Source organism: Benincasa hispida, chromosome 8, assembly GCF_009727055.1.
Source record: "Benincasa hispida cultivar B227 chromosome 8, ASM972705v1, whole genome shotgun sequence".
Taxonomy (NCBI): domain Eukaryota; kingdom Viridiplantae; phylum Streptophyta; class Magnoliopsida; order Cucurbitales; family Cucurbitaceae; genus Benincasa; species Benincasa hispida.
This window is the reverse complement of record NC_052356.1, coordinates 37,961,383-37,974,178: the sequence shown is the minus strand read 5'-3', so window position 1 is coordinate 37,974,178 and position 12,796 is coordinate 37,961,383. Positions and strand designations below refer to the sequence as shown.

Genomic DNA, 12,796 nt, shown 5'->3' with positions numbered 1-12,796 from the left:
AATGTCATTTTTCTTTTCTTTTCTTTTTTTTCAAAAAGGCGAAATTCAATGCCAAGTCAGTGGGTCCCGCAACGGACTTCAAAGTTTTCATTCAAATTTAGTTAAATAAAAAACCATAACCCAAATATATTTTATTTTTGGAGTAAAAAAAGAAAAAAAGAGGAGGAGAATCCTTTAAAACAAACACAGTGGATAAAATTGGAAGAAGAAAAAAAAGGGAAGAAAAAGTGGAAGACGACCGAGAAATAGTTCTTTTTTTATTTTTTTTTTATTTTTAAAAACCCTATATTTATTCGCCACGTGTCCTTGTCTTTTATTTCGCATCAAATCCTCTCTTCTCCTCTCTTTTTAAACCTCCCTCCTTCCATTTCACACACCACTTCACATTTTTCTTCTTCTATTTCTTCTCTTTCTAATGGCGGCCTAAAATCACTAATTCTTCGTCTTCTTCTAATCTCTCTATCTTCCATGGAAAATTACTCTCAGGATAAGAAGCGAGTTCGCGACGAGTTCGACGACTCGCTAGCCGATTCGGCTGAGTCCAAGCTTAGACGACTCAACTCTAAGGAGAATTTGAATGTTGCTGCCGGTGATTTGAATATTGATGATTTGGTGGAATCTGAGGAGATTCAGGATGAGTTACTCAACATCCTTGAAGATTCCGACGCTGTAGCGGAGCGGGATGAGAGTATCGAAGGTCTTGAACTGGATTCGTTTATTAAAAGTTTCGAGGAAGAGATTCAAGCCTTGCCGTCGGCAGATCAGAATGAAACTCCTCAGGCGGAACTAGGATATCTGTTCGGGGCGTCGGATGATGAGTTAGGGCTTCCGCCGTCCAGGGGAGGTTTGAGTACGGAAGGGAAGATGGAGGCGACTGATTTTATGCCTGCTTGTTGTTCTCCGGATGTGTTTGAGTTGGAAGGGAAGTTAGGGTTTGGAGATGAGATTCCGTGTTACGACTCGTTCGAGTTGGGAATGGGGATTGGTTCCGGTGCGGCGGAGGAAAATGGGTTGGGCGCCGGAGAGTTTGTTGCATTGGGTGGTTTGTTTGATTACTCCGACGTGCCGTTTCGGCCGGAGTCGTTATCGGCTTTGTAGAAACGGTTTTCGAATGAGGGGAGGTGCTTTCTTGGTTTTCTTTTAGGGTCGGGTTTTCCACGTGTTGCTGCGTGGGACCCGACGTCGTTTTAAGCGTGTAGGTTGTAAATTTGAAAAGAGCAAAAAAAGAAAAAAAAGAAAACACAATTTTAGAATAGAAATGCAGAATTTCCTAAAAATATGTTTTATTTTTATTTTTATTATTATTATTTTAAACCAAAAAAAAAAAAGAAGGATCCTTCATCTTTATTTTTATACCGTTACAAAACAGAAACACCGGGTACCTGACGTTTTTTTGCCCCTCTTGTTCTCTCTCCGGTTTATTATTTGTTGATTGGGGAGGGGTAGTTTTGAAAATTCACAAGATCATTTTAATATTCATATTAATAAGGAAATTATTTTTAGTTTCCACATTGGCAGTTGAGATATCTGCCCTCTGAAATTTCAAATCCTCCCTGGTACATTTCTTCTAAAAAGAGTTTATGAATTTATATTTATTCAGTACTTTATATTTTAAAGTAAAAAAAAATTAAAAAATTATTTTAAATGATAAAATTATTAAAAACATTTATAAATAATAGTTATCGAGAAATATAGGTCGTGATAGATGACGATAGATTATTAATTTATCTACAGATAGACATAAATAGGTAGATTCTACCGTCGATTATTTAAAATTTTATTATTCATTTTTTTATATTTATAAATCATTGGCTCATTTTACTATATGTAAAAATATTCCAAATAATAATAGAATATCATTTAAGAAACACATGTCCTTANCCATTATATATATATATATATATGAATGATGATAGTGACTAAACATTTGAACTAATATTTAATATTAACTTATCGTTTAAAAAATATCATGGTGGCTTTTGAACTTTCAATAGCAACAATAATATCCTTCATTATTTTCAAAATAAATAAAATAAAATGTCCCATGGTATGTATATGGAGACTATTAATCAACCTTCTCTCTCCTCTACATCAAACTTTATGACTTTTAACATTTTCCCCCCCTCTCTTCTTTAATATATTTCTTTTAAGATGATAAATCCACCAAATCATCATCTAAACACAACTTTTCACGAGAGCCAGTCAGAAAGTTCAAGAATCCTTAAACACCTTCCTGAAGAAAAAGTGAAATTTACAAAACTAAATCTTAAAATTATAAAAGTTAGCCATCGCACAAGCAAGACACTGTACCATTTCGTTCATCTTTAGTGGATACTAGACAAAAGACAACTTTAACGACATTCTTTAAGGATTAAGAATATTAAAAAAGATGATTAGATCAGTATCATGATGATTTAACAATGAAATATGTTTGAATAACAAGGATTTTAATGGTCTGTGTGATTAAACATACTGATAACATTAAGGTATTCTCACTTTGCCATGGAATTGCTTGAGAAATTGACGAAGATAATTTCAATATTTATATTTATATAAAAAATTACGATACTATTCAATTATTATATTTATTTATTACTTTATATTCTAAAACAAATAAAATTATAAATGTCAGGTGTATATAAATGACGAGAGTGACAACAGCATTCCAACTAATACTTTAGTATTATAAATATCATAAAAGTAGATGTCCACTTGTTTAGTGTACTAAACGTCATGTGTTATTTTTTATGTTGTCCATGTGGTTTATATTCATACTTGGCGTCTATATAAATCAACATCATACTTGTATTTTACCTATAAATAATGACATTTGGTGGATCTTAAAATTATGTACATTGGTGAGAATAAAAAGAAAATTTCACATATTTCTTATTTTCATAAAATCATATTTTCTATTTCTATAATTCCTATTTTCATAAAATTATAATTTTAGTTATTTGTAAGTTATTCCATATTCGTTGTGTTCCACCGTGCTCCTCAATTTCACAACACGTTATCAACATAAACTCCTGTTACTTTCATGGTTGAAAGTAGGTCCTAAAGTAGGTCTTTTTTTTTTTTCTCTTTATTATAATTAATAAATTAAATGTTATTTTACATATTTACTACATATTAAATTTCAATACTTTGTGATAGTGTTGCCATGACAAACCTTACAAAATTAGAATTCGCAATCCTTGATATTAATGACAATAATTATTTGTCATGGGAGTTCGATGTCGAAATTCACATGGATGCTATGAACTAAGGAGAAGCAATTAAAGAAGGAAATATGACATCCAGTCAGGACAAAGCAAAAGTTATGATTTTCTTCGTCATCATCTCCACGAGTGATTAAAAATGGAGTATCTTACACAAAGATCCCTGTATCTTGTGGAAAAATTTGAAAGAAATGTATGATTATTAAAAGACTATTCTTCCTAAAAGTCATTACGAGTGGATGCATTTGACGCTATAAGATTTAAATCAGTAAGTAATTACAATTCCACATTATTTTAAATCAGTTCAAAATTGTTGTTATGCGAAGAAAAAATTACTGATACTGATATGTTAGAGAATATATTTTCTACATTTCATGTCTCGAATATGCTCATGCGACAGCAATATCAAGAGAAAGGTTTTAAACAGTATTGTTGAAAAATCATGAATCTCGACCAATCGAAACAACACCATTCCCTGAAGTGAATGTTGTAAATTTTAATAATAATCATGGTTGAGGTCGTGGTCGCGGTCGAGGTTGTGACCATGGCAGAGGAAGAAATAATTATTATTTTTGTGGTAATCGTTCTAATCATTCAAATTTCAAAAGAACCACACAAAATGATGATCACAAAGGAAAAGCTCCACAAGATAAGGATTCAAAAAGTGTTGAAAAAAATGCTTTCGATGTAGAATGACTGGGCATTGGTCACGTAACTGTCGTACGTCAAAACACTTAGTTGACTTTTATCAAGCATCCCTAAAGAAAAAAGGGGGAAATGTGGAAGCAAATTTTGCATACCAAGATAATGATATATTTGACCCATCTCATATGACAAATTTGGATGTGGCGGACTTCTTTGAAACTTCTGAAGAGAAGATTGACGCAGTTGATGGAACATCAAGTGTTTCTTTTGATTTTGAGAATATCTAGACTTAATGTTATTGTTTTCTTTTATATATCTTCACATTTTTTTTTAATAACTTTTGTATATTTTAAGTGTTGTTTTTATTATTGTAATCATTTTCTTTTAGTGAAGAAACATGAATCATTTTCATATATTGGGTGTTTCAAAAGTGAACAAAGAAGATCTATGTCTGGCAGGCAGTACAACTATACAAACAATACTTACAAATAAAAAATACTTTTCCAAATTGACAATGTTGAAAGAAAAGGTAAATACAATATCAGGTTCTGCAAATGTGAACGAAGGTTTTGGAAAAGCAAATATTATTTTACCCAGAGGAACAAAATTTACAATTGACAATGCATTGTTCTCTAGTCAATCAAAGAGAAATCTTCTAAGTTTTAAAGATATACGTTGCAATGGTTATCATATTAAGACTGATAGTAAAAATAATGTGGAATATCTATATATTATCTCTATTGTCTTAAATGAAAAACGTATATTGAAAAAATTGTCTGCTTTATCTTCTGGATTGTATTATATTTATATATGAGTAATCGAAACATATGCAACAATGAACCTGAAGTTCATGAATCCAGACATATTTACAATTTGGCACGACCGATTGGGTCATCCATGATCTATAATGATGAAAAGAATTATTGAGAATTCAAATGGACACCCATTGAAGATTTTTCTGGTTCTTCAATATAATGAATTATCATGTGATGCTTGCTCTTAAGGCAAATTAATAATTAGGCGCCCACTAGCTAAAGTGGATACCGAATCACTTGCATTTTTAGATCGAATTCATGGTGATATATGTGAACCTACTAACCCACCAAGTGGTCCATTTAGATATTTTATAGTATTAATAGATGCATCCAGTAGATGGTCATACATGTACTTATTATCAAGTCAAAATCTTGCATTTGCAAGATTACTTGCTCAAATAATTAAGTTAAGAGTATTCCCTAATTATACTATTAAGACCATTCGTTTTGATAATGCTGGTGAATTTACATCCCAAGCTTTTGATAATTATTGTATGTCAATTAGGATAAGTATTGAACATCCTATAGCTTAAGTTCATATACAAAATGGTATAATAGAATAATTAATAAAACGTTTGCAATTAATTGCAAAACCATTACTTATGAAAGCTAAACTTCCTTCATCTATACGGGGACATGCTATTTTGCATGCAGCGTCACTTGTACGCATTAGACCAGTAGCTTATCATAAGTACTCGCCATTATAATTAGTTTATGGTCATGAGCCAGATATTTCCCATCTGAGAATTTTTGGGTGTGCAGTATATGTTCCAATTGCTCCACCACAATGCACTAAGATGAGTTCTCAAAGGAGGTTAGAAATATATATTGGATATGATTCCCCATTAATTATTAAATATATTAAACCCCTGAAGGGTGATGTATTTACTACACAATTTTTCGATTGTCATTTTAATGAGATAAAATTTCCAAAATTAAGGGGAGGAATTAAGAAATTGAAAAAAAAAATTACATGGAATGCATCGTTATTATCTCATTTTGATTATTGTACAGATCAATGTGAACTTGAAGTTTAGAAAATGATTCATTTGCAAAATATAACAAATCAATTATCAAATGTATTTATAAATGCAAAGAAAGTAACTAAATCACATATACCAGCTACAAATGTTTCATAAAAAGTTGATATCTCAATATAACAAGTTGTCACTAATGAGTCTGGAACATGCCAGAAGCGTGGTAGACCAATGGGTTGCAAAGATAAAATTCCTCGAAAACGAAATCCTCGAAGATGTAAAAGACTTGGTTGAAGATGTAAATACCTATGAAGAAATCCTCGACATGACTAGTGAGAAAGGTGAAATACCTAAAGATAATAATGAGATTTCAATGAACTATGTCATGACAGGAAAAAGAGGGAACCGAACTGATGTAATTATTGACAATATTTTTGTGTATAATCACTACTACAAAAATTGGATTACGTGACATTTTTTCAATGTCAAGTAAAGGGTATACCTGACGCTTATAAAAACGTCAAGCATAATGTGATAACTTGATTTTGAAAAAACGTCAAGACAAATGTTTCTTGATATAATTTCCGTGTCAAGAAAGACAATACACTTGACATTGATGGTATGTCAAGTTTATTGATTCTTGACATTGATTAATTATCATATATGATAACTTTTAACGTTTTTTATTTGTCATGTGTATGTCTTTTTTTTTTTTTTTAAAATTAAATGCCCCAATTGATATTCTTATTTTCTGCCTTGTATTCCAACAATACAATTACATCAACTAAATAAACATTATATATTTAAGATCTATCAACTCAATATATTCATTAAAAATTTCATATGTTCAAATTACAACAATATTTCTCTTTCACATGTACATGCACAAAATAAAATCTCAACTATTAGTTTTGTATACAAAACTCAACTTTCAAATTGTTTAATAAGTAACCTCTCAATAAAGTATATTATTCAATCTATACATTGAGCTTTGAAGTCTAAAGATCGAGAACTAAGGGTCAGGTAAGCCATGTTCAAACAAGTCCACTTGCAAAATAGAATAAATGGCGATAACATCGAATTTCAAAATATAGAAATAAGTGTTAAGATACAACATCGAATTTCAAAATATAGAAATAAGTGTTAAGATACAACAATGACAAAAAGTAACACACAAGGAAAAATGTACATGATTGGTTTCCATTATGCAATGCAAAAATATCATACTTGAAACTTAAAAAATATCTGCAACTTAAAGTTAGGGACTTACTGGGATTTCATTCATTCTCTTTTGACCATATCTAACCTCAAGAGGAACAATTACGTTTCGCTGTAAAACAAAGGAAGATGGGAGAGATTTGAGAAAATATAATAAAGACGAAGAATATTATCAAAAAAATCAAGCATATGCTAAAAAGTAAAATAGAAGAATGCAGATAACTTTCCCCAACTTTCACAACTTTCAAGCGAAAGCAACTTGACATAGTTGTAATCCTTCTATAAAGGCAATCAAAGTGCACCTTTAAAAGAAAACTAATATAGGAATTAACGAGTAGAAGAGAATATTGAAAGTCCATTCTTATCTACAAGCAATAAAAAAATTCTATGCATGCAACACTCCTTCCTGCAACACTCCTTCCCACAACTAAGTAGTAGCACAACAAGTCTAAGTTCAACAGAATATGAAATGTGTTAATCTTGCTAAAACTTAATTAAATACATAGAAATTTTACCAAATCATAATAACAAATGAGTTTCTAAAAGTTGAGATTATAATTCAAACACTTAAAATCAAATCAACTAAACTATGAAATCCAATTTCGTACTATATAAGCATTTTTCAAAACAAAATGACTAGCAATCTTTCATAGTAAAAATCGTTAGAAATAGAATTTTTTAAATCAAATTTTATAAACATTTCGGCAAAGTTCCCCTGAAAATTTGATAAACCACATCTGAAAAAGAAAAATACACTTTCAAAATAATTGTGTAAAATCAACAACCAAGTGTGTCTCACCACACACTCTTCAATAAAATCCAGATCATCAAATTAGAAACACATCATTAGAATCAAATAAGAGGAAACGTGCAAGTTTTCATTTACAAATAATTTGAATATAAGGCTAGCTACTCTAGTTACAAAATTTTAAAAAATATGATAGCAAAATTACAAATGCATAAACTACAAATAAAAAAAATAAGCTTCTCCTGCAAAAGGCCACAATTATAACCTATAATCATAAATCCAAATTTAAGTTCAATCCCTAGGACCTAATTTCATTCACCAAAATAACTAATTAACTCCAAATAGATTATCCAAAGTGGGGCTTGATTTGAATGCTACTTCAAAACTATAACTAAGGAATTCAACCTATAAAAAGTTCAATAATAATGGTTACAAACCAAAATTTCAGCAACTATGTAACAATTCCAAAAGAGTTTCAAGGCCTTAATACCTATCAAAACATCTAAACATCTTTAACATTGTTGGGCAGTGGCTCCAATCCCTTAAAATCTTCGAATTGAAATAAAAAATTGAAAATAACTCAATTATTAGACCAATACTTCAATGGGTAACAAAGAACTATTAATACTAACCTCCAAACTTATCAAAACCTTACCAAGATCAGTCTCAAACCTATTGGACAACAACCTAACTCCTTCCAACACTTCAATTGAACACTAAAAAAGTGACAGGTATTACTAAGTCAATGTCAAAACTTATTGAGTGTTAAAAAATCTTCAAGAAAAACCAACAACACCGACCAAAATATTGTAGGAAACAATGGAACAAACCCAATATCCAATAGCAAACAAGATATACCTCATATACTTGTCGAAAATCTTACCGAAATCGATATCAACTTGTTGGACAACACATTAATGTTCTCCAAATCTTGAATCTAAAGCTGAATCACAAAGAGCATCAATCAATTTGGGTAAAAAACTTATGAGTATTAAAAAATTTTCAATAAAGCCACTAAAGTAATCAAAACTCACCAAACTTACTAAAACCTTACCAAAAAATAGAAGATTCCAGCAAGATAGAGTGAAGCCTGCGCTTGAACAGATCTGTTACAAAGCTGGACCTTGACGACGATGAGCGGATTTGGCTAGACCGATTTGACTGACATCGGAACTGGTAGCAAACGATTATAGATCTGGCGTCAAAACTCGAGAGGGAGAGGGACTGCAGTATCATTGCACATAATGGCGGATGGCGACGAGATCACCCAGATCGAATTGAGAAGGTAAGTCCATTGGACGACAACAATGAGAGAGAGACGGTCGATGGAGCTGCTTCACGTGAGGGAAAAGAGAGATTAGACGAGGGAGAAAGAGATCGGGTGTGAGAGAGATTGGGAAGGGGATTTGGATGTGAGCATTTGAGATCATTTTTAGGGTTGCTCTAAGGCATTTAACCCTTTTACTTATTTAAAATAATAAATAAATTATTCTTGACATTTTATTCGTGTCAAGTAAGAGCTTATTATACTTGACACGAAAAACGTGTCAAGTTATGGTTCGCATGAAAATATCCGAAACATTCCCTCAATCTCCGACTTTTTAATCATTTTAATTAACATTTTATTTTCTAACAGGTCATTACTTGATGTTTTTTTCCAAAGAAATGTCAAGTAATTAAAAACCACAAGTGTCAAGTAATGCAGATTTTGTAGTAGCGAATGTTGCTCTTGATCTTATATCTGAAAATGAGGATCCTAAACCAAAATTCATTGAATGTCGATATAAAAAAGATTGGATTCAGTGGAAAGAAGCAATCGAGGCAGAATTAAACTCACTTTCAAAATGACAGGTTTTTGGACCAGTAGTTCGAACACCAAAAGATTTGAAACTTATGGGATACAAATGGGTATTTGTGAGAAAAAGAAATGTAAATAATGAGGTCACAAGCAAGACTAGCTATACAAGGTTTTTCACAAAGACATGGTCTTGATTATGAGGAGACATTTTCTCCAGTGGTGGATTCAAATTACACTAAGATATTTAATTGACTCGACTGTGTATGAAAGTCTGGATATGCATCTTATGGATGTAGTCACAACATATTTATATGGATCTATTGATAATGATATTTATATGAGAATCTTAGAAGGATTTAAAGTACCTGAAACATATACATCAAATTCTCGGGAAGGGTATTCAATAAAGTTATAGAGATCACTATATGAATTGAAACAATCAGAGCAAATGTGGTACAATCGCCTGAGTAGGTATTTATTGAAAAAAGGATATCAAAATAATCCTATATGTCCGTTTGTTTTTATAAAGAAATCACAAGCAGGATTTGCTATTATAACTGTATATATTGATGACTTGAATATAATTGGAACTCCTGAAGAGCTTTCAAAGGCAATAAAATATCTTAAGAAAGAATTTGAGATGAAAGATCTCGGAAAAACAAAATTGTGCCTTGGTTCGCAAATTGAGCATTTAGCAAATGAAATATTTATTCACCAGTCAACTTATACAGGAAGAATTTTGAAAAGATTTTATATGGACAAAGCACATCTATTAAATATTCCAATGGAAGTCTGTTCATTGGATATAAAGAAATTTATATTTCGACATTGAGAAGATAATGAAGAACTTCTTGATCCTAAAGTACCATTCTTAGTACAATTGGTGTACTTATGTATCTTGCTAATAATACAAGACCAAATATTGTATTTTCATTAAATTTATTAGCTAGATATAGTTCTTCTCCAACAAAAAGACATTGGAACGGAAATAAGCATATACTCCATTATCTCTGAGGAACAATCAATATGGGTTTATTTTATTCAAATAATCAAATTAAATCTAGTTGATTATGCAGATTTTGGATATTTATCTGATCCACACAAAGTTAGATTTCAAACTGGTTATCTGTTCACATGTGGAGGAACTGCTATATCATATTGATCGATGAAAAGACCATAACAGCCACTTGCTCAAATCATGCTGAAATTCTTCCAATTCATGAGGCTAGTCGAGAATGTGTATGACTAAGGTCAATGACTCAGCACATTCGTGAAACATGTGGTATGTCTTCTAATTAAAATCTTCCAGAAATATTATACGAAGACAACACAGCTTGCATAGCTCAAATCAAAGGAGGATATATTAAAGGAGATAGAACAAAGCATATTTCATCGACGTTTTTCTACACTCATGATCTCGAAGAAAATGACGACATCACTGTGCAACAAATTTGTTCGAAGGATAACCTGACAGACTTATTTACAAAGGCATTACCAACCGCAACTTTTGAAAAATTGGTGCACAATATTGGAACGCGACGACTCAGAGATCTTAAGTGATGTTTTCGTGAGGGGGAGTAAATATATTGTATTCTTTTAAGAGTATGTATTATATGAAATATGTACTCTGTCTTCTTCATTAGGGTTTTTTTTCCTAGTAAGGTTTTAACGAAGCATATTTCATATATATATATGGGCATCTAAGGGGGAGTATTATAAATATCATAAAAATAGATGCCCAATGCTCAGTGTCCTATAAGTCACGTGTCATTTTTCATGTTGTTCATATGACTTGTAATAATTCATACTTGGTGTCCATGTAAGTCCACATCCAACTTGCCACTTTGTCTATAAATAATGGCATTTGGTGGATCTTAACATTATGCACATTGGTGAGAATAAAAAGAAATTTTCATATATTTCCTATTTCCATAAAATCATATTTTTTATTTCTATTATTCCTATTTTCATAAAATTATAAGTTTAGTTATTTTTAATTTAGTTATTTATAAGTTTAGTTATATTTTATTTATTATTATTATTATTATTATTATATATATAATATATTATATTTTCTCCATATCCGTTGTGCTCCATTGTGCTCTTCAATTTCACAACATTTAGTACTAAAGATATCTTTTCTATTATTGAATTAATACATAATACTTTAGTATTAAACTTTCTTTTAAACTATGATATCTCTTTTATTGTTCTTAATTGAGCTTTTCCTTAGCTCTCTTTTTGGGATTTTGCTTGTACTTTCAAATTTTTAATTAATGAATTTAGGCCATTGCCTCAGGGTATAATGAAAGTGTTAAGGATGTGTCAACATAGTTGAAATGTCCAAGTGCATCTCCTGTTCTTCAGTTTTTACTTTAGTACTAAAGATAGTCCTCGTTTTCCATTCTTCCTTCTTTAAGTTTTCAATTCTCTCCCCTCTACAACAAACTATGACTTTATTATAAATATTATGATAATAGATATCCATTAGATGCTCATGCTTAGTGTCCATTAACCATGTGTCATGTCTTTATTTCCCAAAGTGTAGTCTATATGTCTCAATATTATACATTATTAGTGTCCATGTAATCCACCTTCTATTTGTCAAATTTTCTATAAATAATGGCATTTGGTTAGTTTTGGAAGACATACACATTGGGCAAAATCCATGAAAATTAGATAAAGTGGAGATTTTAAAAAAATTCCTTATTTCATATTTTGTTAATTTAATTAATTTACATATTATATTATATTATATTTATTTGTTTTATTATATTATATTTTCTCTATGTTCATATTCTCATTGTGTGTCGTTGTGCTCCTCAAATTCACAACACGTTTTCAGCACGAACTCCTATTATTTTTTCCGCTAAAGTTAGGTCCTAAAGGTATATTGGTTTTTCTCTCTCTTCGTTATAATTAATAAATTAAATGTTGTTTTACATATTTGATATATATTAAATTTCTAATATAAATATAATATTTTGTAATAGTGTTGCTATGAATAATTATCAAGTTAGAATTTGATATTAATGGTAATAACTATTTGTCATCAGTGCTTGATGCCAAAATACACATGGATGCCATAAAAATGTGATCATCAAAAAATAATTTTTCTTCCTAAAGCTCATTGTAAATGGATACACTTGAGGCTCCAAAATTTTAAATCAATATGTTAGAGAAGACATTTTTCTACAATTCGGATATGCTTTTATAGTAGCAATATTGAGAGAAAAGTTTTAAATAGTAGTTTGGACCAATTTCATATCTTCTCATGGCTGAGCAAAAATAACTAGTTGTTGATGAATTTCGACCAACGGGAACAATATCATTTCCCTAAAGTGAATGTTGTGAATGTTAATAATCATGATCGG

At 30.8% G+C, this 12,796-nt stretch overlaps 1 protein-coding gene across 1 annotated transcript; it reads left to right on the top strand.

The window, feature by feature from the left end:
• Nucleotides 1-366: 366 nt before the first annotated feature.
• Nucleotides 367-1,331, top strand: LOC120083261. The gene has a single exon (XM_039038933.1). The coding sequence runs from the start codon at nt 469-471 to the stop codon at nt 1,096-1,098; it is 630 nt and encodes a 209-aa protein (XP_038894861.1). The 5' UTR covers nt 367-468; the 3' UTR covers nt 1,099-1,331.
• Nucleotides 1,332-12,796: the final 11,465 nt, after the last annotated feature.

Excerpts from the sequence above, each read along its gene's own strand:
- LOC120083261 (XM_039038933.1), top strand. The coding sequence starts at position 469 with ATGGAAAATTACTCTCAGGATAAGAAGCGAGTTCGCGACGAGTTCGAC.